Source organism: Argiope bruennichi, chromosome 3, assembly GCF_947563725.1.
Source record: "Argiope bruennichi chromosome 3, qqArgBrue1.1, whole genome shotgun sequence".
NCBI lineage: Eukaryota > Metazoa > Arthropoda > Arachnida > Araneae > Araneidae > Argiope > Argiope bruennichi.
Genome location: NC_079153.1, coordinates 60,195,547 through 60,222,110, shown reverse-complemented (window position 1 = coordinate 60,222,110; position 26,564 = coordinate 60,195,547). Strand labels below are relative to the sequence as shown.

At 28.0% G+C, this 26,564-nt stretch overlaps 1 protein-coding gene across 2 annotated transcripts in view; it reads right to left on the bottom strand.

Moving 5' to 3' along the window:
- LOC129963214 (regulatory-associated protein of mTOR-like) overlaps nt 1-17,284 on the bottom strand; it is a 42,185-nt gene extending 24,901 nt beyond the window's left edge. For both annotated transcript variants that reach the window (XM_056077399.1, XM_056077400.1), the window contains exons 1-16: nt 17,031-17,284; nt 16,356-16,458; nt 14,913-15,073; nt 14,612-14,692; nt 13,789-13,935; nt 11,547-11,719; nt 10,877-10,942; nt 9,371-9,616; nt 8,538-8,718; nt 7,061-7,144; nt 6,222-6,332; nt 5,724-5,798; nt 5,422-5,487; nt 2,595-2,786; nt 956-1,099; nt 275-398 (exon numbers count right to left, since the gene is read on the bottom strand). In XM_056077399.1, the coding sequence (XP_055933374.1) occupies nt 275-398; nt 956-1,099; nt 2,595-2,786; nt 5,422-5,487; nt 5,724-5,798; nt 6,222-6,332; nt 7,061-7,144; nt 8,538-8,718; nt 9,371-9,616; nt 10,877-10,942; nt 11,547-11,719; nt 13,789-13,935; nt 14,612-14,692; nt 14,913-15,073; nt 16,356-16,458; nt 17,031-17,168 (2,092 nt within the window). In that variant the 5' untranslated portion in view covers nt 17,169-17,284. The remainder of the gene's footprint in view (nt 1-274; nt 399-955; nt 1,100-2,594; nt 2,787-5,421; nt 5,488-5,723; nt 5,799-6,221; nt 6,333-7,060; nt 7,145-8,537; nt 8,719-9,370; nt 9,617-10,876; nt 10,943-11,546; nt 11,720-13,788; nt 13,936-14,611; nt 14,693-14,912; nt 15,074-16,355; nt 16,459-17,030) is intronic.
- Nucleotides 17,285-26,564: the final 9,280 nt, after the last annotated feature.

Sequence of the window (26,564 nt, the reverse complement as noted above, 5' to 3'; positions counted from 1 at the left end):
TTCAGTTATTAATATATACACTTTTAATTTTTAAAAATGCAAGAATTACAAAATAAAGTTAAGATCTTTTGCTTTAGTGAGAAAATATATTTACTGACAATTATAAATCGACCCCTGTAATATAAGTGCATTTATGCTAATTATATAATAACTTTTCATAAAATAACATAATAACTAATTTTCTATTTATACATAAATTAATAATGGTAGCAATTGTTTCCTTTAAAAAATGTAATAAATGGACACAAAAAAGAAAGAATAATAAGAAATATACCAGGGGCAATTAAATGATTTGTCGAAGTTTCCTTAGCCTTTTCTTCTTCCATGTATTGAAAACCAACAGCAACAAATTGATTTTCAAATATTATTAAGAACCACTGGAGTGCTGCAAGAACTTCCTACAAAAAATAGATATTGTTCATATATATATATTAAATGTGTAATGAAATTTATAACTACAGCATTTGAAAATGCTAATGAGTTTAGGAATGAACCCTCTATTAAGTGTAACTATTATTTCTCTTATTAGGTATGAGGATTTTTTAGATTTTATTTTTGTATCTATTACTTAGGAGTTCATGATGTTCCAGAAACATTGCCAACATTTCATGCAAAGACTGTCGTATGTAGAAGTCATTGTGGAGGAAAAAAAATACTTGTATTAATAAAACTATAACAAATTTGCTTACCAGATCAAATTTATTTCGTATTAAATAATTACAATATAATAAAATTAAAAATATGTAAATGAAAAGTAAAAAGACTAATCAAAGATTTTACAACTTTTCAATGGCTGATGGGAGACTGAAATTATGGTTGTGTACTCTTAAAATGCTATGCTGAAATTTAGATACTTCTTTCCCCTCAGAGGTATATCTGAGATATTATCACAGTCTAATAATAAAAATTATAAACGGATTTTATTCATGAAGCAAAAGATTAAATTAAAGCATACCTGTCTGACTAGAGGGCTTCCATCATTAGCTACTTTATTGATTAACATCATACCAATGCTATGGTCAATAGCATTAGCATGATCAGTTCTTTCTGTTGTACTATTTAGAAATGTACCAAGGGCAAAAACAGCAGCTGCTCTCACCTGGAATTTGAAAAATATTTAAAATGTATTTTATATTCTTTAATAGTCAATAATAAATCTAATTCATATTGATTAAATTTCTTAAAAATGGGTACAGAAATAATTTTGTGGCAACTAAATTATAGGCAGTTTTTCTTATTTGGAGTAACAAAAGGATAAATTACGTATTTAGTTAGACTATGATTACATTTTGTAGTTGCAAAACTATAATGGAATAAAAATTACGGTTCTGAACCTAATTAGATAAAAAGAACAGCCCCTGACTTAGCACATCCCTTTCTTAACTTCTCAAATGCAGTAGTGAGAGGAAATTTGATGGGATTTGAATGTACCAAGTTGAAACACATAGTAAATATTTTCATTAATGAGATCATAATGCAAAATGAACAAATGATACAGCTAATTCTCCTCTCAATCCTGATTATGAATTTCAGTTATTTTGATCAAATTTTTCCTAGAAACATCTCAGATGCATAACAAATTCCTGTAAGATGTCAACTTTTGCCATCTTAAAATGCCCTTTTGATAATTTCCTTTCAACTGAAGGGAAATATTTGGTTTAGTTTGGTTATATTAATATCCCGTTTTTTTAAAGCAACACTAGGGCTATTTTGGAATGGATCTTGATGATGACACTTCAGCCAGCACCTCTTTCTCCAAACTTCCACACCACATTAGCGGGAGGACGTTTTGCTTCGATGGATTTAATGTACACCAGACCCACTTACACATAATTTCTTCGGTGGAATCGGGTATTGAACAGGAAACCTCATGCTTCTGAAGCCGAGACCTTACCACCAAGCCAACGCGGCCCCAGGAAATATGTGGACTTACACCTCAGTTGATAATTTGAGAAAAATTAACTATATATATATATATTCTTATTAATTTCAAATTGTGCTGCATTAAGCATGTTGAAAATATTTGCATAAACTTTTATTTAATATTTAAACAATCTTTCCTTAAAGAAATCTTTTTCTCTGCCATTGCAGACAAATATTTTCATTTCCTAAATTAATTCCTTTATATATATTATATAAGCTTGTACAATCAATGAGTTTTATGTCAATCTCTTCTTGTGGAGAAATATGTTTTCATAGTACTAATTAAACCTACTTATATTTCTTAAAATTAGTAAAAATTTAATAATGTAGAAATGCAAGTTTTTTTTCTTCAGAAATTGTATAAATTTAACTCTGTTGCTCATTAATTTATTGCTCTTTTGTTTATGAATTTTACATAAGCACAAGAACACAAAGAGAAAAATTGCAGTAATTTTTTTAAATTTATATAATCAGCTGGAACTAATTTGCTGAGAGTCAATTTTAAACATTTATCGCTATAAACCCTTTCTTGTAAAGAAACCCTTATCTTCATTTTTATAAAATAAAAAATTGTAAATAATCTTAATTGGTAGATTTTCAAACCTAAAATGTATGTTGACTTTTAAATTAAGTTTTAAAATTACTGGAATTTGAAAATGTGGTAAATTTACTTCAGGATTTGCATCAGATAACAAAGCTTCAAGCTTTTCATGGGCACTGTCCCTTACTCCACACCATCGTGCTTGTTCATAATTGTTCCACATCCTGCCCAGGCAAATCGCAACCCATTGTCTAAGTTTTGAATTTGGATCTGACAGCTGTTCCAGACAAATTGAAACTACACTGCTCTGCATAGCTGCAACCTGTAAAAATAAAATAAAAATTGTAAATTAATGCATACACAAAAATCTTGATAACAATAAAGCATTGGTAATTAACTTCTAATTAATAAATCCATAATACCTCTAAAAGTCTGAAAACATTCTTAAACATATTAAAATTTCAAAAATTCCTTCATCTATTTTTGCTAAATAGATATTTTTAAAAAGCAATGGGAGGAATCAACATATTAAGTGTTCACTGTAGCCCCATTTAAAGAAATCTTGAAAATTATCAAAGTGTAAAAACTTGGACATTTTCAAATAATTAATTTGATGCAAATATTTACAAACAACTACATTAGTGAAGCAAAAAAACATCTTATATTTAATTATTTTATTTGTATTTTTTATGCATACAATTAAGATTAATATTGAACATAGATGGCGTAGTATACGTTAAACTATATGTATGTTTGGAATGTGGGGGAGGCGCACTTAAACTTTTTAGTAAACAGACCTGATCCTGAGAGTTGGTGTGAAACTGGTGCAAGCAGGCACTGCTCGCTCTTTTGTTAGCGGCATTTTCCACTTTAATTGTATATAGTATTATGTGTTACTTTATATATGTGTAGTCATCGTCCATGTGTGTGCAAAATAAATAAGAAAAGAGACAAGAAAGCATCGTTCCTTGGCTTAAATACACACATCCAGCTACAATTTCCTTAATTGCACTGTAGCCAGTCTTTATACCCACAATGAGAATGTATATTCATAAAACGAGCCAGGTCATTATTTCATAAGCAGACAGATTTTATAATGATCTTAAACTTATTTCAAACTAAGATAAGTTTTCAATTATATATATATATATAAAGGTTCAACATTAGGCTCAAAGAGGGTTATGGTACCATGATGTTGATAAGATATGATTCAACTTGCCAAGGATAAACACACTATTCAATCTATTGTAATACTTCATCCATGTTTAAAAACGTCTAAGAAAATTAAGCCTTGTTAGCCTCAAAGAATATCATTAACTTGTTGCATGATTTGACAAATTACAGCTTTTATTAATACAGAGATACAGAATACCTCTACTCTGAACTAGTTAAAGGAATTCAATGGTTGCACACTGGCGTAGAAAAATGCCACAATGACTATTGATAATAGCTTACAAGCAAGAAAATAAAATAAAAATTAGGTAAAAGTGAGATGATAAAGAAGCAGTTCTATATTTGAAATTTGATTTCTCTTGTTTTTACCATAAATAAGACAGTGGATTGTGCATTATTTTTTAACTGGTTTTTGCCTATGTTTCACTATATCATTTCACAAATCTACTTAACACTTTCTTAGAGCTAGTTCATGTATAAAACGCTATGGGATCAAAATACTTTTCAATTCTGTTTAGTGTTTAAATTTAATTTTTTTTCATATTTAAACCCATCATACTCAATCTAAAATTATATTCTCTCTAAAGCTTTGATATCTAATGCAACAAATGCAGGGTCTTTTATTAATGAGTCCCAACCAGCACTAAGCTTGAATGGAGATATTCTGTAAGTACCAACATTCATAAGCAATAAAACATTACTAAGATTTAGCATCCATCCCCCCGGATTTTGTAAATGAAATTATATTGAGAGAGAGAGAGAGAGTAATTTCTCAGGAGAGAAAATAAATTTTGCATCTTTTTAACTGATGACTATTGCAATGCAAAGTTACATCTGTGTATTTCCTTCATTTCTTTTGTCTAGGGTTTTGCAAATGAAATTATATCACTGATAAATATTCTAATGGGAGAGAAATTTCTCAGGAGAGAAAATAAATCAAGCAAAACATTTTTTTTCACAGATCTTTTTTCAAGATTTTAAAGAATGTAACAATGAAAAACAAGCAGCTCTCTGTGAATCCAAGAGCCAATATAATTATCTATGATCCTTTTTTTTTTTGTGTGTGTGTGTGTGGATCTAAGTGGGGGGGGGGGAAAGAAAAATGCTACCCCCCCAAAAAAAAATTTCAAGACAAATAATGGAATTTAGAATTAATTACCATCGATAATGAATTAATAATGTTCTATTTCAGCTGTAGCATTTTATTTCTGTATAGCTTCTTCATAAAAACATTTTTGTAATAAAAGCAAACTATAACTTTCAAAAATAACTTTCCGAGAGCCATAAACAACTTTTAGAAATAAATTTGTACAAATTAATTCTAAATGTATAGAAACATACTAGAATTTTTTTTAAAAAAAATCTATTTCATTTCTATTATTTTTTGAGAAAATTATTCTACGATAGGAGACATTTGAGCATAATTTGTGGTAAATCACAAATTTCAATTTTAGTTTTTAATGTTATAAAATCTACAAGCCTTTAAATTAACTTTAGAAGAATTGGTGATGCCAAAGCAGAGCAGCATAAGCTTTAAAATGAATTTGTAAATTTATTCTCATCTTAATAATAATAAAACTCTATGATAAGTAGGCTTCATAGACATAAAAGAATTGCCACTATCAAATAAAAAATAAATAATTAAAATCCTGAAGTTCAAAGAAAGTATATAAAAATTCAAATATTTTTAACTTTACAATGAAAATAATAATGATAATTTGATGCAAAAATATTTATCATTTTCACATTTAGTATACAAGGGAAAATGATTAATTAATTACTACCTGCCCTGGCTTATAGTTGCTTACAATACATGAAACACAAAATGCTGCCATGGTCCTGTGTTCAGCCTACAAAGAGAGAAAAATATTTGGAAGATATTCAAGCAGGCAAATACACACAAACAAAAAGTTTTACTTTTTAAAAATTTATAAAAATTTCATTTAATAAAAATGAACATAAACTGAATTTTAATTAAAAATTAATTTTCAATCATGATTCTTGCACAATATATTCAAATGAAAGGTTTTTAAAAGTCTGCAATGAAATAGCCACTGAACTAAATAAAAGAAAAATAAATTCTTACTGGCATATAAGGTTCTCCAAGAACTGCTAAGAAATACTTAAAGCTTCCATCTCGAACCAAATCACTCTGACAAGTCTTAAAGAAGAGAAAAATATTATTATTAATTTTTTTTTAATTCAGAGATTACACATGAGAATCAAGGAAAAAGCCAAATGAAATTAAAGGTTAAAAATTATTCACCGCAATAATTTTTTAAAATTTTTATTTATTGAAAGTATTTCTTTTTTAACTATTGTTTAAAAATTACCATTGGTTTAATATTAAATAATAGTGTCTCAAATATATAACACTGCATATAATGTAAATTGTAAGTAAATAAAATGAACTAACAAAATAGTTAATTCGACAACAATAATCAAAACAATAACAATATGGAATATACTTTCTAAACATTTTACATTTTAAAATACTGGAAAAAATATACAAGGTTTTGTAATTAGTACTTATATGTAATTTTATGAATACTTGTATTATATATCTATAGAAAAATTAACTTACACAATCAACTGCTAAGACTTTTGCCCAAATAAATACTAATAAAGGCCGTAACTCTCGAGCAGAACTTTGAAGCAGCTTTAAAACATATGGAAAAATACCCACAGAAAGAGCCTAAAAAAATTTAAACATTTTTCTTGTGTTCTATAAAAATTGTTTATCTGTGATTAAATATCAAAATTAGCATGCACAATTATACTTATTTATTAATTATATGGTCTCAGAAGAATCTAAATAACATATAGAATGTCATTCTCAATTTCATATAATTATTTTAAAAATATACTATTTATTATTAATGATAAAAAAAACAGAATAAAAATAAATATATATATTTAAATATTTTCCTGAAAAATATATTTTGTTAACATTTTAATAATTTTATAACATTTAATAATAATTTTATCACATTTTTATAATTTTATATAAATTATAAAATTATTTACATTTGGAGATAAAAAAAGAAAATGCTGGCAATAAGAACTGAAGAGATTATCAAAAAGTAGCTTGTCAAAAAACTGTAATTATCATACTTAAATGTTTTTTATACTCCAAATGTAAATAAAAAATAAAAAATGGGGAAATCTATTAATCCTAGCATAGCAGAATGATGTAATTTATAATAAAAATAGTACATTACACTACGACGATTTTGTGAAAATCTTTTATAGTGTATTCTAACATAAAGCATAGTACTCTTTAAACCACTAGAAAAAATATATATATATCACAAAATTCCTATGCAATAAATTGAAAAAAAATTTATTTTAATATTATTTAATTTAAGATTATTTTGCCATGGAAAAAAGATGGATGTTCATTTAAATCATCATGTGACTCACCAAATTTACTGCCCAAGGTCCCAAATCTAGGAAACGGCCAAGAAGTTCCAATGCTCGAAGACGATGTACTTGACTTAAAAGTACCTGACGAAAAAAGAAAATTATTAGTCCTTGTTTAACAACAGATTTTTAATTTAATCATAAAGAAAAATATATTAAGAAAATAAAATGAATTTATGCAAACTTCAACAAACTCTTTTATCTTCTGAATAATTAATTTTTTTCTTGACATTTATAATTTCCTTTACATATAGATATACAGACAATAAAAACTTACATTTTCTTAATATTCAATACATTTTAATAATTTGGGAACATAATTTTTTTATTCTTTTAAAGAATTAAAAAAATAAGCAGAAAAATGAATAATTAATCTATTTAATTTTTTTCAATATGCTATAGTCAAAAACTCTTACAAAATAAAAAAAATAAAATAAAAAAATTTTTTGAAGACTTCATATATTAATCCAAATAAAAGGAAAGAAATAATTGAATTCATATATAGTTTTCGACTATAAAAATGGTGACAGCATTGCAATTAAATTCTCACACCAGTAGGGATAAGAAGGATATTCACAAACTTGCAAGGGTATCTATAGATTCTAAACAATTTGAGGACAAAATACTGTCTATGTAAGTAATATCATCTCAAATTCAGCATATAATTTTTCGAACCCTATGAGTTAAACTGAAATCACATATCAGCTACATTGCATCTTGGGAGCTCAACTCTACTACCGCCATCAACATCACACATATTGATCCTCTTAATATTATTCCATAAATTGAATTTTAAAAAATCAAACAGGAATTTTATGTTTAAAAAAAGATTCATGAAAATTTTGTTATTTAGAACTTGATATCATAGCCTAATTTGGTAGGTGAAAACGTAAAAGCTAGCGAGCAAATAGTATATTATAGTAAAGCCTGGCTAATTTGAAGGATGATAGGGCAATAATAGAAATTTGATTTATATATATATGAAATGAAAAAACAATAGATCTAATTATGACAAATTTGAAAAGTTTAAACTTAAAATTATTAGTTTTCATAAACAAATAGTAAGTAGCTTTGATAATAAAATAATTGTTAATTTTAATGATCAAGCAGTACATAATATATATCATTAGCACACAAAATATAGATAAATTTAATAAAAATAACATAACTTTTTAGAAATAAATTAAAATACATACAATATTTTATTATATGTATATGAACAGGAAATTCATAATACAGACAAAAGAAAAAAATTTGAATCACCAATCAATAATTAAAATCTTTCAATTAACTAAGTTTCACTTTGTTTCTGTAAATGTACTCTTGTTTGGTTTCTATGTTCATAAAATATATCTAGACATTAAAAAAAATTTATTAAAGAATGAGTCAAACAGACTCATGTTTCCACAGAGTAACATTTCAATTCCAAGGGAAGTAATAATAAGTTATTGAGAAGTTATCATGTTAATTGCCTCACCTGAAGAACAATTGGTAATTGTTCAGGCACACTAGATTGACTCTGAGGATGATTTAACCAAACCTGGAATGCAGTGAGCTGTTCAGAAAAGAAAGGACTGTAGGAATAAGTAGTTGTAGGATCAGCTAAAATCGCAGGTAGTTGAGTTAGGCACGTATCTACAGCAAAATCCCAAGCTTTCCTGAAATACAATCAAAGATATACAAATTTTAACACAGACAAAAGCTTTTGTATGTCTATAGCATTACAACTCTGTATGGCAAATTTTCAATAGATGCATCAAAAAGAAGTATGATCTCTTAATTCTGAAGACATAAACAGCAAAGGCAGAAAGAAAATACATGAATAACCTTATTTAATAATTTAATAAGAATTACATAAATATAAATTATATTAAAAATGTTTGGTACAATGTAAACAGCAGGAAAGTGTATAGTCACTACTTTTTCAAAAATCCACATCTCCCCCCCCCAACACACACACAAAAAAAACACCCATTATATTCTATATTATTTAGTAGAAAAATAATAATTTCTTTTGTCAAAAAAAGTTCAATAGTAAGAACTTGATTATACAGTATGATGAATAAAGAAAAAAGTGCTATTATTTTAGACAGATTTTTCCAAGTAAAAATTATTAAAATAAAACTTCTATTGCATCCTATAAATACAATATTTTATCAGATTCAAATGATAAACCTAAATTTAAATTAAAGTGTTCTATAAAAAAGAAATCTCAAAATATTTTTAAGTGAAAAACTGATGTATTATTGTTTTTTTATTATATGGGACAATATTAACATTAACACTAAAATATCTAAAAAAATGTCTTACCACATATGATGATGATAAGTAGAAGGCAATGATGGACTTGAGACAGGAGTACAATTATAAAACCTCATAATTCGTTCAGCTAATAAAAAATTACGAAATAAACTAGCTACTAAAAGATCTTGTCGAAACAGCTTTTGAAATGTCTCTTTAGGAAGGACATTCCATGCAATTGTATCTGTAATAGCAGTAAATATCCAGTTTAATTCACCCAACATGGTTCTACGATCAGACACTTGACCTGGTATCCTGAAGTAAATAAATAAATAAACATTCCAATCTTAGATAATAAGATAAGAAAAGGTAAAGATATAAGAAATACGAGTTAAAAATAAACAAACAAGTAAATTATAATTATGTGAAATTCTCATATTAAATGCTTTAAATTCTTGCAAAATTAAAAAAAAATCATTTAGAGTGACTATTAAAACAAAATTTCGTAGTCTGAATTAGACTAACATCCTAGTTTTGAAACATTAGGAGGATTATTTTGGGACAAATTATGCCATTTTAAAGCACCATTAAATGATGAAGAAAATATTTATAATAACTTTTGATTCCAAATTATTTAATACACACCAGACTGACATACATGAAAAGCCTTCAAAGAATTAGTAAAGTTTTAAATCTATGAACAAGACATATAAAGTCTTAAGGTCAAATTAGTGTCATTAGACATCATGGTACAATATTTATAAATAATAAAGGATTATAAAACTGCCCAAAATTTTCATTAAAGTTTATCAAACTAAAAAAATATTAATGAAAAATGTTGTTAAATAATTTTTTTATGAATTATTTGGAAATAATTAGGCATTTATTGGTGAAGAAATGAATGCTTTGTAATCCAGTAATATTGTAAAGTTTTTATGAGCTGTATACTATATTTAAAAAATTATTATCATTTTTAGGCAGATTCCTCATAGAAATTTAGACCTATTGCAATTGTTCTCATGAGACAACTTCAGAAATTTTTTTTGCAGATCTTCACCAATCATGATCTCTTGAACAAAAAACCATCCTTTATTCATAATTTTATACATTTATTTACATGTATAAAAGTAGTTTTAAGTATAAAACTGCCATCCAGAATTTTAAACTTTTACTGTGGAGATATTATTATACATGAGCAATAGTATAAGCAAATTCTGCTGATACAGCAGTCAGAAAAAAGATGCATACAGGTATCTTTCTTGTAATACCTTTACGGCTTTTTCTTTCTTTTATTTTAAATTATTTTTTGTAACATAAGGAACCTGTTTCCCTTATTGTGCACCAATAGGAACTTTTTAACATTAACTGGATATTTTTTTCCAAATACCAGTACTTGTTTAAACAGTCAACATAATCTTAAACACCAACTTAAAAAAAAAAAAAAAACCTACCACCAAGTGCACATTAAGTTATAGTAACAAATTTCTAATTTTTTAAAAACATAATAGAACAAGTTTAGAAACAATAGCAAAAGAAATTATGAAGAAAAACTACAATAAGAAATTTAATACATACTTATCTATTAATTCCATGGTGATACCCATGGACAATGGTTTGCTGATTTGTTGCTGAAGAACAAACCTACAAAAGTAAATGTAAAAGAGAGCAATTAATTATTTTATACAAAATTTCATAAATAAACAACAATTGTTTTTTTGTTTTTTTTATCTTTTAACTTAAAATTTCAATACAGAATAAATAAATTCATAAGAAAAATCTCAGGCAAATTCTAAATTTCTAGAACTGTTTTCTAAGAAATTGGACAATCATTTGCTTTGTGAAGTGAAACAATTCTATTTTAACCAGTTAATTAGTTAGCATGTTCATCTAACTTTTAGAGGGAGGAAAATTTGTTTAAATAAAAAAAAAAAAATGTATCAACACGAAAATCTTAAAAACTAATTTTCAACTGTCTATAATAATAATAAGTACTTCCATAAATGTGCTTATTGGAAACTTCTTCAACTCATACACAAATACTATATCTAAATAAGTGCGAGAGTGGTATTAGGAGAATATTAAACTACCATGAAAGCTGATAGATAGTAAAACAAATAATACAACAAAAACTGCTTTTTAACATCAAATTGGAAGATGTGTACCTAACAGGCTATTGGATAAAAATATACTAAAGGTTATGAAATATATATATATAATAGAGAATATTAGTGAGAGAATAACTAACCATTTCAAAGCTATGATAACAGGAGTAGTGAGGCACGATGTAAATAGATCTGCAGGCAAATCTGGATTCATAGGCAAAATTTCTGTAGCTCCACAAGCAGCTAATTGTATACAGGAACTGTAGGAAGGCATTGGTGGTCCATCATAAGGAGTTTTACTGTTATTAATTAAAAGCTGAAATCAGGAAAAAACAACAACATTATACTATAAATGAAATTTACGACAGTTACAAACTTCAGTAAAGCTTCACTTCTAAAAGAAAATGAAAGAAGTACACTTTCTTTGACATAAATGTACAAAAATGCATATTATACAATAAAAGGACACTATATATATGTGTGTGTGTGTGTGTGTTTGAGAGAGAGAGAAATTATATTTAACCCTTTAAAGTCAATTTTTTTTAAGTAATGGCGGCATTTTGAGATTGAAATTGATTTAAGAAAAGTAATTCATTGTTTATTAGATATAATAATTTAATTTATTAATAAATTTGTTAAATAATTAATATTAAATTGAAGAATCTAAGTCTTCATAACATTGGAAAAATTTAGGGAGAATTTCAACATACATAAATGATATAAAAGACACATTTTGTGGTAAGTATATTTGTCATGGTGTTAGAAAGAGTCAAACTAAAAATACCAGTAGATATTTAAAGTATTATAAGTAATTTTTTAAAGATAAATTTATTCAGAACTTAGAATTTGAGTTTCACATCATTTTAAGAAATTCATAAAAGTTTCAATGTCTTCTCTCTCTGAAGATAGATGGCATAGCTGCAACTTGGGCATTCAAACTTTCATTTTAAATATAAATAAACAGAATATTTAGAGAAAAGGGAAACAAAAACCTTCCTTAAGAAGTTAATATCATATACAGTGTTGTTTAAAAAAAGATTTCATACAATCTCTCTTCAAATAAACAATTCAGCGTTATTAAATTGAGAGTCAATTAATCCGACACTTTATCAAGTTACAAGGTGAAATGACACTGAAGAAATATCATGAAAGTTAATCACTGCTTAATTAACTTTAATGATAGGATCCAAAATATCTTAAATATGTTATTTCTATTGTCAACATCTTTTTTATTCAGTTAAATAAGATTTACAGAAATAAATAAAGTAAAGTAGACTAGATTCCCTCCCCCGAAATTCTGAGATAGTATATACAGGCCATGTAAAAAAAAACAAAAAAACTATTCATTAAAAATTTAAGTTATCAGAAAAACTCAATACCACAGACCTTGTGAAATTGTGAATGTAAAGCTCCCAGAATGTAAGAATGTGCAGTATAGCTTACAAAGCATGACAACTCTACTTTTAATTTAATATTATAGCTTTATAACTACATACTCTGTTCTAGAATCACTTAATCTTACAATACTTTTGTATTCAGTTATTGTAAATGCAAAGTAAAAAATTCAAAGTGATTGCATTCTGACATCACATATTAAATACAAAGGGACATTATAATTATTTCACATCAATAGCAATATCATGGAAATATTTTTACAAGTATACATTTCACAAAATACATAATTTTAAAAATCCAACAAAAGACTAAATCATTTTTGTTCAATAGGGATGATATGGTGGAATGTCTAATTTTAAATATTTGTCCTACAACAAAATATGAGCACGAAAATGGATACAAGTTTTACATCTCGATAAAGCATATTCGGAAAAATAAAAATCATATATTTTAATTCAATGAATGAATATCAAACAGCATTGTTTATATTGTTTTAGGTAATACATTGTACTTGATTAAAAAGAATTGAAGGTTTTGTAATAACAAATAAATGTATCTCTTTTATTTAGAATATAATCTGATTATTAATATATATGAGAACAGCAAACTATTTGGAATTATGGAACCCGCCATTTTTCAAGTGAATACAGTATGTTACCTAGAAAAAAGTAAAAGGTAATGTCTGACATTACACTGATGAATTATTTCATTGATAAACAAATGAAAATAATAATAAAGCATAATTTCTAGAAACCAAAATTAATTCATAGCAAGCAAGCCAATTTAAAAATGAACAAATGCATAGTAATTAGTAAGGAAAAACATTACATATTACAATGATCTGCAGATTCATTCAACAAGCAACTGAAATATATATTGTCAAGATGGTTGCATTATGTATAATAGAGTTTAATAACCTTGATATAATCTTAATGTTGCCAAATGAGCCTAAAGCTTGCTAATATATAAGCACACAAAAATATTACTTACTTCAAATTCTCTTTCATGCTGTAATGCAAAATTTTTAAAAGATTCTACAATCAGCCCAGCACAAGAGCAGTCATAAACATAAATGGAAGGTGCACCCATCCATTGCTGAAGATCATATATAGAAAGAGGTATGTACTGAGTATAAGTCTGAAAAAAATACCACACACATATTTATTAGTATTCCCATGGGATTAACAATATGAGGAAACAAAAATAAAAATTCATTTTATTTGTATGATATATTTTTTTCATAAATACCATATTAATTTTTTTTAAAATATTACTAAAAAAAATGCTTTCATAGATAACATTTTTTTTTTTTTGAAATAACAATACTACCTTACAAGATTCTGCAGTAAAACGTTATCAAAAATACTTTCAGAATAATTACACATCAAGATAGGGCTAGTTTGAATGGGATACATAAAAATATCTACAGCTAGATTTCATTAGTCAGAAATTAAATAAACAAATATGGAAAAAAAAAAAAACACATTTTCTTAATGCTTATTATAGTGGCAGGAATTTATTTGTAGCTGTCATCACATCAGACATTTATATAGGCAATTACTTTTTTTCCCCCTTTATATCAATTTAAAGCCAAATTAATTCGAATAAAAGAAATAGCCATACTTATACTACATAAAATAAAATAAACAGTTCACTTTTAAATATCAACAGGTACTGAAAGTATATGTTTAAAGTATATCCTTTCATTTGAAAGTATAAAATGTTAGTCATTAATTTAACTGCTAATAAATGAGCAGCACATTTATCAAATAATATAAATTGAAAAATTAATAAAACAATGAAAGAATCATACTTTATTAAAAACCCATATTTCACCATTAGAAGTTGGTTTGGGTACACCATGACCATTGTAATGAAATAAAACTCGTTCATCCTGTAAAAAAAAAGGGGTAAAAAAGACATACTTGAGTAAACATAGTAAAAATTGCACTTCAGTAATTTTTTCAATGATTTTTCACATTAAAAAAAGTATTGAATTCAACTGATATGAAAAGGTATAATAACAGTTAAGTTTCTTATGTTAGAGAGGACTAAATGAAATAATAAGGAACTATAATACTATAAAGACTGACAAATCAAATTTATACACCAACCTTAGCATTTCTACGTAATGAAGTACATAGTCGTTTTACTTCATCAACAGTAGGATCAAGACTGTGCTTATACCTTGCTCGTGGTTGCCATTTTTCATATTGTTTTTGCAGAGCAGCTGCAATTGAATCTAAAGCCTTTTGAGGCACAAGTGATAATGGATCTTTTCACAAGGAAAAAGAAAGAGAGAAAGAAAAAAATATATATTAATATATTTCTTCCATATACGAGTATTGCAAATAATAACAAAGGACAAAATTAATAAATGAATATTTTTTGCAAATAGGATATACCATAAATCCTTGATTTAAGAGACCTTAAATGAGTTTCAAGTTTAATAAATAAACTGAAATGAATTTTTTTCCTTGATCTTCTTTTACTTCTTCAAATATGTAATTGTAAGTAATATTTTAGTACAAATACATAATTAATATAAATATAATAAGTATTTCATATTTGCATTAAACAGTTCAATTTCAAGTACAATATTCTACTGTTAAAATTGATTATAACATAATCTGCAGAGCTTCCAACTTTACATGTATCCTTTAATTTTATCACTTTTTTTTAGATTAAGGGATTACTGAAATAATATTTCATATTATAAATGAAAAAAAAACACACACACACATTCTACATTCATGTTTTTATACACTGCATTATAATGTAATATACCAAATGCCTTTACAAGAATATTAGAAAATTTTTAGCTGTTTCTGACAGGTGAAAAGCAGAGAAAGAAGATATAGAGGTAACGATTTGATGAGCAATGAAATTGATTTTGATTTAAATCAGTGAATCAATAAAGATAATGGGGACATATTTTCCTATCTTTTTAATACATTAATTATTAAAACATTTATATAGAAAATACAATTAAGAATATGATATCTCTATAATTTATACTGATTGAAAATCTTTATTATATTCAAAGTTCTGACTCTTGTAATATAGCTACTACATGTAAGAAAAAAAAAAAAAAAGTGAAAAAATATTTGATGTCAAATGAATATTCCATGATAGACGAGCAATACCAAATAAATTTCTTTAAAAATGATGATACAAACATTAAAAAAAATTACCAATGAAAAGAAAAATCATTTAATATTTATAGAAGCAAAAACAAATATTTGTTAGCTTTTGTATGATATTTGGTAAAAAAAATAACAAAAAAGATGGGATAGAAAAAAAAATGAAACTTAAATCAAATATAATTATATTCACAAAAATACATATCAATCATATTTATACAGATGGCAAATGGTTAATATAAATAAAAAAATTTAATAAATGAAAAATTTTTATTAAAGTACACTCAGAATTAACATAAAGTAAAATTATAAAATTCTTTAGCAATTTTAAGTAATCAAGTATAAAATATCATATAACTGTAAATAAGTTTATTTTTTAATTGAAAAAAAAATATTGCATTCATTAAAACATACCAATCCAACATTCTAATCTTGCACATGGCTGAGTTTTTATTATATCAGGAGGATCAACTCCAACATTTAAGCACAGCACTAAGGCAACACTTACAGTCTTCATCTAAAAAACAGAATATGCATAATTAACCTTGCAATAAAACACATTTTGTATAATTTAATTAGCTTATTTTAGATTAAGTGAATTTGTACAAATTTGTTAAAGATACTAATATATCTTGTTATAATAATACAATTTCAATTCCTTGTTTCTATCTGATTATGTATTATTTTTGTTTTTAATGTAATAAATCACAAATTAGGTTAAAAAAACTTAATTGATTTATCACATTACTAAAAAATATCATCTAACAGAATAAAAAATCATAAAGTGCTCAATAAATATGAATTATATGCATAGACAAATATGAATAATAGGCTCAATGTCATAATAGATTCTCTCAGGATTATGAATAATTCTGATAGGACACAAAATAAATTAATGATTCCAACAAAGATAATATCTTCTATCATGCATTTTTATACATACCAACTCTTATGATTTCTCAGACACATGATTTTAAAACAAATATTTTGTAAATCTTTGATATAAATTATACTCTTAATAAGTATGCTGAAATAAAATTATCAGAATAATTTAATCTCTTATTTTAATTTTGAAATTAAAAACATTACCCGATCTTTCATTCTCCATTTTTGAGTATTAGTGTTACTTCCTTCAATATTTTCAGTGTGTCTTTTATGGTTGAAGGCAATCGGTATATACCAATCTGGAAGATCTAAGGCTTCTTCGTTGCAAGAAAACTCTAGCATTGTCCTTCTCAATGAAACTTAACAGTATTATCTACTAAGTATACATCACGTTAACGGTGAAAAATTTAGCTGCAAATTGTAAACATTGGGATAACCATGTTTCATAATCACGTTCCGTTGCCATTCAGGCCGAAACTTATATCAGTCCTTTTTTTAAGCCATCTGTTTGGTGAAGGCATTGGCAATAACTAAAATACGAACCTCTAGTCCGAAATATCGCAATCATCTGCCTTGTCCTCGTCAACATTGTCAAAAGTCAGCACAATGACTTTTTTTTTATTACGAACTACAATTTGCATCTATCCTACAATTTAAAGTTATATTCAAAATTGGATTTATTTAAACGAAGATATTTGAAAGCATTGTCAGGGTTTTTTTTTTTTTTTTTTTGGAAAAAAAGTTAAGGCAGTTAGACAGTTCTGTGAATTAATTATTGACTTATTTAAGCATTTTCCGTCCAATTTCATTAGAAAAAAAGGTGGGGGTTGAGATGATATAGAGGCCTGATAATAAAAGAAAGCTGTTGTGGTGGATTGAAATGCGCGAAGATAGAATCTGGGACCTTGTGGTTCGCAGTTCAGTAACATGACCATGATACAAAAGCAATTGCTCAGGTAGTGTAGTTGTTAACTGGCTTATAAGCTATCACCACAGACTCTCCCTCCAGTGAGTCGGTGGTGAGACGAACGATATGGCTGTTGAGTGGTGATCTATTAGCTGTTGATTCTAATGCGCCTTTATCTCTTTCAGTAGCGCCAAGCGTTATGGAGAGCATGTGTGGATGGTTGCTGTTGCTGCATCAAGTGAGTCTGATGACTTTGATTGCGGATAGAGGGAGCCACAACAGCTGTACGAAGGTTGAAGGTTCATCGTCCGAGGTCACTAATGTTACGGATTGAGATGCACGAAGATATAACCTGGGACCTTGTGGTTCGAAGCCCAGTAACATGACCATGGTACAAAAGCAATTGCTTATGCAGCGTAATTGTTAACTGACTAATAAGCTTTCACCACACTGTATTCACAGAGAAAAGGAACTCCTTCTCTGTGGCTGTATTACATTTTTTTTTCGCCATAATCCATGGTATGTCTTGCTCGTGGTCGTATTTCAACATTTGCGGTCGGTAGGGATCCAACCAGTAGCGCAATTCTTATGGCGTGTAGCTTCGAGTTTTTACATTATTATGAGACATTTTCCTTCAATTTTATTTTCTCCATTCTTCTTTTTAAATTTATTTTTGGAAATAAGTTTCTTAAAAATGAATGAAGTTTATGATGAGGATTCGCCACTCAATAACACTCCATCGGTGTTATTGAGTGGCGAATTATTGAAGAAGAAAATGGTGGATCACAAAAGGCGTTGGTAGTTGATTAAATATTTAGTGGGAGTAGTCTCATCAAACCTTTTTGTCATATTCCCTAATAAAAATGTTACCTTCTCACCTGGGCATAAATTTTGATCTTTTAACAAGGTCATGAGTACCACGAGTGTTCAAATTTTTAGTTTTAGAGTTCTGCATATGATACACCTTCTTCTAATTTGCCCAAGCATATCATATTATATTGTATAATGTAGCAAAATTTGAAAAATAATGTTATATACAATGTTTCTTTACAACATTGAAACATTGCAAAATGTGTCTTTGTTATATTGCTCAACATGGGTTCCGATATGTGCAATATAATTTTCCCATTTATTTTTAATGTTACAATCCAGCAGTTTTCAATGCTTCAAATATACCCAAAATTTTATTCATCAGTTAGAGAGTATGTAATTAAACAAATAAAATTTTCCCTCATTTCTTGATTATTATTTTTTTTACCTGATTTTGTTGTATTTTTGTATATCACTTACCTTCAGATTCGAACTCCTGACCTTTCAGATTGCAGAACGCGTCTCTGCAAAACAATGAAGTACTTTGATTATTTAAAATCAATAATTTTAAACAATCAAGGAATTGGTTGGTACACCGCATCCATCAAGTGACCCCAAAGGAAGAAATCGCAAGGTTTTAAGTGTGATGAATGCGGTGGTCAGTGTACTCCCTTTCTTAACCATTAACTATTGCATGGGTAATTTAAAGCAATTACATGGATATCAAAATATTTCTCTAAGAAAATAAAAACGCCAGCAGTAGATGAAAAACATCGGTAAGGCACTTCTGGTTCTAGTAGATGCCCATCACTGTGAAACAATGATGGACATTGTATGTCAAGTTCAGATAAAACATGGGGCAGTTTACAATAAGTCATCTTTATTCTCCAAACTATAAATTTGCTCTGAAACTTGACGAGTTCCATCAGATAATTCCTTCTTTGGGGATTCCGGTTTTTCCTCGTTATATTATAAGCCACATTCTGGTATATTCTAGAAAAACGAAGTATGCAAAGAATTTTCAACTATCGATTATCGCGTTGTGATAATGTTTACAGCGTAATGTTATCATTTTTCGAACTTTTAGAAAAGCCACTGATGTAAGAAACCGGATAAAGAGAGCAATACTAATTCTAGAACATGCCTTTTTGCATAATTTCATGAGAAATAATCACACCGTCAGCATTATCTTTGTCGTCTCTTAGTATGTTTGATATTAAAACCGGTGATGAAATCATTCCTGATACGTGGGAAAATAATCAAAGTAGAATGACTTCTTTCATGCTTTAGAGAAAATGGCTAGATAACAGAAATAGTTAGGATATCTCTTTTTCAAGAGTATTTCACTATAAGTATCATATTACCTGAATAAGACAAACATTGTATATGTAAAGTGCAAAATTTAATTGTATATTTAAAGTGTAAAACTGTATTTGAACTGCAAATGCATGCCAACATTTAGAAAATATCGTTTGTATTAAAATCTGTGCAAGTGGTTTTTATTAAACCATGGCATATTTTAAAAATAAAATATGGATATCAAATTCATAATTGCTTACACCAAACCTTTACTTATTTTGAAACTTTTATACTTCGACATTAATTCAAGCTTATGTCGTTTTGCAATACCTACGAAAAACCACTTGCAAAATATATTATAATAAAGAAATATGGCATCTAATTTAATTTGATTAAAATATTTTTTTTCTGATAAAAAATTAATTTAATTAAATTTTACGCCAATACTTTTAGCCCCATTGTTAAAAGTAAATTTAAATCCTTTTATTTGTTTCTACAAATATTTAAACGTGTCTATATCTTCTATCGTAAAAGTTAATTAATCGCTAATTATATCATCATTCAAATATTGCTTGCTAAAATTGTATTAAATTTTTACTCCTAATTTTATTCAATGATTTTTTTGTGGAGTCTCTAATCAACTCTTACTTATATGGTTAAACCTTTAAATTGATTGCTTTAAATACTTGCTGTTTTTTTTTAATCATTATTGTAGTACTACCACGTAACGTGATAACACTGTGACTTAAGAATTTCGATAACATTAAACAACTGATAAAAATAACCGAAGTGAATAAAATCAATTACATTTTTCATCACATCAAGGAAACAGAATAAAAACACTGACCTCAGGGTTATTTATAATTTATTTCAAAAATAGCAAATAAAAAAATCATTAACTATTGCTTGTTAAAAATTATTCCTTAACAGTTCACTTATATATTGTTAGCACTTGTATTGTCTTTAGAAATTTATTGAATGATACTGCACAATGTGGATTCAAAACATTAACCGCTTAACTGTTTTGCACGAATGCCATACGTGCATCGATTTATCGAATTTTAATAGTTGTAAGCAAAAAATAAACCACTCATAACGATTATAATTCAATATTAAAATTACTTCGAATACATAGATAAATCAAGTATTCAATGGATTTCCATTTGAATCAAAATAAGAAAATATTCCCAAAAATAGAAGGTGTCATCTTATTAAACAGTAAAGAAAATAAAAGAGTTAAGTGGTTAAGAGTTCGTTTGATTCATTCCGGTGTTTATTGGAGGATTTTCTTCAACACATTCGTACCTGTTAGAACTGTTGCTCGGTCTTGCTCACAAGAACGGAGTTAATGATTTTTCATAATTTTGCAATGAAGTGGCTATGAAATTCTCAACTATGCCACAGTGCTGCATTAACTCATTTTAGATAAGGTTTTATACAATTTAAGAATTTTCCTTTTGTCTTTAAGACCCAAATCAGTTATTTTTTATATATACATTTTGTTTTAGAAATTCATTTCTTGGACAGCAGTGGTTTATGGCTGTTCAAAGGATTGCAATTCAAACCTGGCCACGTAGTTATCTTTTAAAATCGATCCAGACCTCCCTAATTTTGATAAAAGTGTTAACCCCATATCAATAGGAAAATGACCATCATAAGTTTTTCTTTTTTTAACATGTAGAAAGAAAATTTCCATGCATATCATTCATTAACGTTGACTAAAAATAAAAGATCTGCCCACTATTTACTTCAAAATTATAACATTAAACGAATGTATTTTTTTATGTACAGTTGAACAAGTAGGCTCAGGACCAAAGGATTTTGATAGTATTGTTGCGGATTGGGATGAGCGAGGATAGAACCTGGGATCTTGTGTTTCGCAGTCCAGTAACATCCACAGACTCTCCCTCCAGTGAGTCGGTGGTGAGACGAACGATATGGCTGTTGAGTGGTGATGGATTAACTGTTGATTCTAATGCGCCTGTACCCATTTGAGTAGCGCCAAGCGTATGGCGAGCGTGTGCGGGTGAGTGGTTTCTGTTGCTGAGTCAAGTGAGTCTGACGACTTTGTTTTGCTGCGACCTTTTTGTGTTGCTGCGTCAAGTGTGTCTGACGACTTAGGTTTTGCTATGGGTAGACACAGCTGTACGAAGGTTGAAGGTTCATCGTCCGAGGTCACCAATGTTGCGGATTGGGATGAGCGAGGATAGAACATGGGACCTTGTGGTTCGCAGTCCAGTAACATGATCACGATACAAAAAATATGTTGCTCGGGTAACATAGCTGTTAACTGGCTTATAAGCTTTCACCACAGTATTAAGAGATTAATAACATTAACCGCTTTAATAATAATAACATAACCGAATATATTAAGCGACATCTACTGTATTATGCATGAATTTTGTTATTGGACGTGTTCTCACAATACATGCAAATTGGGTTTCACCAATCTAATGTGGGATAAATTGCGAACTTTTATGAAAAATAAGGAAATGAAACTATAGCAAAGCTTAGGACAACGTGTAATTAGATGTAGATGATATCGACAAAATATTTGTAATGCGATTTTGTATATTTATACGATTTGAATCAAAGTGAAGGTTCATGTATACAGTAAATATTTCAATTTCAATTTTAAGTTTAAACTGCTTAGTTGAGGTAAGCATGAATCATCTTTTTTATGTCATTAAATAAGATTCCACGTCATTTTCAAATTAGTTTCCAAGCATTATGCAAACAATAAGCACAATGAGTTTTTGATAAGGTTTTAATTCCTCATAAAAAACCCATTGTGCTATAATCTAATGTGATTTAAATATCACCTAGGTATTTTGCTTACTGAGACGATGACTTAATGAGCATATTTTTTTTCCTCCTCTTGACAAGAATACAGTTACAGCTTTTTTCTATGTTGATGGCAATTTTTCGATTGAGGAAGAAATCATTCATCCAAAAGTGCTAATTATGTATTTTTTAAAAAGTGGTGTAATTGCTAAAAAATTATTTTTATATTAAAAAAAAAATTCAGAAAAGAAATATATGTAAATTTTGTATTTTCTGAGCTGTATGAATTCTGTATGAAATTGTATTTTCAAAAAAGAAATTATTTTTAGGTATTCTTCCATTTCACTAACCTTACGCCATGTTAATAAATTTTACATACCCTCAAAATTTCTACATACCATTAGAAAAATAATTAAATTAAGAAAATCGCCTTTGAAAGACTGCTGCGCTTCTATTTTAGGAAATAACTAATGAACTAAACTTACATTTCGTTGCGGCGAACAAATTTTTCTGTAAATTATACAAATTTTACACACACACACACACACACACACACACACACACACACACACACACACACACACACACACACACACACACACACACACACACACACGCACACACACACACACGCACACACACACACGCACACGCACGCACGCACGCACACACGCACACACACACACACACACAATGTAATTATTTTTATTATTATTAAAAATTATTATTTATGAATTTTATCATTTTTTTCTTTGTATACAAAGTATAGAGGAAAATTGTAAGAGTCAAAAAATTTGGAGAGATTTTGACGAATCTTTGCGTTTTAATCACGATTTCGAAAAACACATTTTTGGCATTATGTCTATCTCTCTGTGTATCTAAACGAAGTAATTTTCTTCCTTACTTTTTATTATGAAATACATTTTTAAAAAAACATAAAAAAATGGTAGTCACAATATTTTTTATGCATTTTATAGGAAAAATTTTAAAAAATATATTCCGTTATATTAATATTTCTTAAATTTCTTTTTAAATATTTTGATACATCTATTGCAAAAAATTAAAAGAGAGCATAAAAACGCAATTCTGATGTTGCAAAAAAAAAAAAAAGTGTTGCATATTGATACTTTTGGGTACCATAAAATCAAACGAATGGCAAGTAATTACAATTTAAACCAGTATTGACTGTTTCAAAAGGACCCAATTTTAATACGTGCTTTTGGTATTTAATAATTAGAAATCTTCTATAATTTTTGTCAAATATCTGTGTTAAGAAAAACGAACCTTTTTTTCTGTCATCTGTTTGAAACAAGCCTATACAAAAAAAAGTTCAAAATTTATAAAAACTCAAATATATAAAAATTGTAAACTGCGTTTACAAAAAATCATTATCAGAATTATACAGTAAAGTACAGGGGGGAAATAGCAATTGCTGACTTTTAACTGACTCCTACGCAATTGATGACTTTTAATCTATTGATTAATTTTTCACTGTTCAGTAACAAATAAAGATGATTGGTGTAATAAATGTCGTAATAGTGGTCACAACAAAGAGAGGCATTGCTGAGTTGTTAGTTGAATGGTTTGTTATATACTCGTACTTACAGAATGCTATTACAATCATTGGTGAAATAAAGACCGTTTCGCCAAGAAAGTGCGTATCGTTTATTACAAAGATTCAGCTGAAAAAACCATTAGCAGGAATTCTCCTTTCGTATTTTAATTTCCCTCCTCATATAATTCACATTGAATTTGAATTTAGTTTCTTACTACAAAGAAGAGAATGGATTTGGTCATATTCCGTTTGACCTCTGGGTATAAATTTGATATAATTACACAATCTTGGTACCATAATCTCTTACCAAATCTCATTTTTTTTAGATTATTGTGTTTTTGAATAATTTTGTTCACATGCACCGAGACAGACAGACGGTCTACATTAAAGGGTTAAGTACAATATTATATAATTCTGGTGCGCAGATAATGTTCTAAAATTCACCACTATAATTTGCTGTTTAAAATAATTTTGCATGAAAATGCATGATAAGACAGATACACAGGCAGTCGACTCATTGACAAAAAAAAAAAAATGAAATAGGATCTATAATTGCGACAATAGAATCAAACAGAAATTTTCAATGTTTACCTTCTATGTTTCTAAATTATCGCCTTCATACGGACGGACGGATTTAATCTAAAACAGAGAGAAATCCAACGTTTTTGTGTAAAGACCGCATATCAAATCCAATTAATCTTGTTTGTTGTTTCTTTGGTTGTTTTGTTCAAAGATAGATAGGCAAACGCAGACAATGTTGGGATCTTGAAACTCTTAAAAATGTGAAGATTGATTACACTTTATTAAAGTAAGCTAAGATATAATTTTCTTGGGAGATTTCTGTTGCTGAATTCCTTGGAAAAGTTTGTCAAATTGGGTTAACATAAATTTATTTTTATTTATAAATAAGATAGTGGACGTAGATTTTCCACTTGGCTTCTTAATTAATCTTTAATGAAATCCATATTGGGAACCATCTGCTCAGAAAAGTGTATTGAACCAGAAACAAACAGAAGCACAAATGCAGAAGTTTTTAGCAAGAATTTAAGATCAAATAAAAATAATTAAGCATGAAACAATTTTCATGAAATATTAGGAACTTTTATTTAAATTTTATATTTTGGTTACTGACTTAAAAAGAGCCACAATTATGTATTGAAAGGTACAGCATATATAGCAGGCTGAAGATCTTAGCACAGCCCACCTCTTGGCGTCTTTTTGAATTCTCGCCAAACAAGTGGCGATAGCGTCGCCAATGTGGCAACCTAGACGGATTTTTTAAAATTTATTTTATTTTTTATTATATTTATTTTATTTTATTTATTTATGCTTTTATTTTTATTTATTTTTTATTTTATTAATAAATAATCAACCTAGACGTCTAGGATTTTAACGAGTATTGTACAAAAAAATCATTGTGAGAATTTTGACAGACACTTGGCTCTTATTTTCAAAACTCTTCACTTGTGCCTCGAGGCATGTTAATGAGAAGTTACCTATGCTCTCTTTTCCATGGTGGCAATGTTATGGGATTGAATTACCTCCTTTACAACGATGGTATATATCCCTGCTGGCAGCGGGCGTGAGGATGAGTACGGCTGTTTCAGTCATGGCAATTAGGACTTCAAATGCAACTTCCAGTCTCTTGCTGTTGTAGAGATAATCATTCAGTAATTTCGTCGCAGTTACTTTAAAAACATTGGTATCTTATTGGCTCAGAAAATCGTCTTTGGTACTAGAGGATCATGATTCCAAATCTGATTTCACTTTAGATCGGTTATATATACGAGTACGCGTCCTTTATTAACGGCAGCTGATCAAAAGTCTTCAAGATGTTATATGAAATTTGAAGAGTGAAGAAATGGCTCAAGTATCACACTCATCATTTGGCAGTAGTTAAAAATTAGTCTCCATGAAGTTTTAAAATAGTATGTTAATCATCTAAATTATCACAAAACAAATTATTAGAACAATTTACAAGGTATTGCATAAAATACAAGGTATTAAATCGCCAAAAAAAATTAAGCCAGTTTTATTCTTAGTGTCTTAAAACACGAAGGACTTGACTTAATGACCAGACAATTCCGGATTGGAAACCTGACTGCAAATAAGTCCACTGAGTATGTGGTCAATAGTCAAATATTCTCTCGCTGATAGCATGAAAATTTGAAGAGAGATTATCAGGAATGCCTTCCCTGTGTTTCAAACTCAGAATTGCGAAGATTTTTCTGCAATGACAGCTTTACCGTTTTAAAATATATTCTAATGAAATAAATGAAACCGAGATGGTCTCCTTAATCTCATATTGTTCAGAAAGGATGTCTTTATAGGTATGATAATACTTCGTATTTAAGAAAGTAGTTAATTCTAAGATATTTTGCGT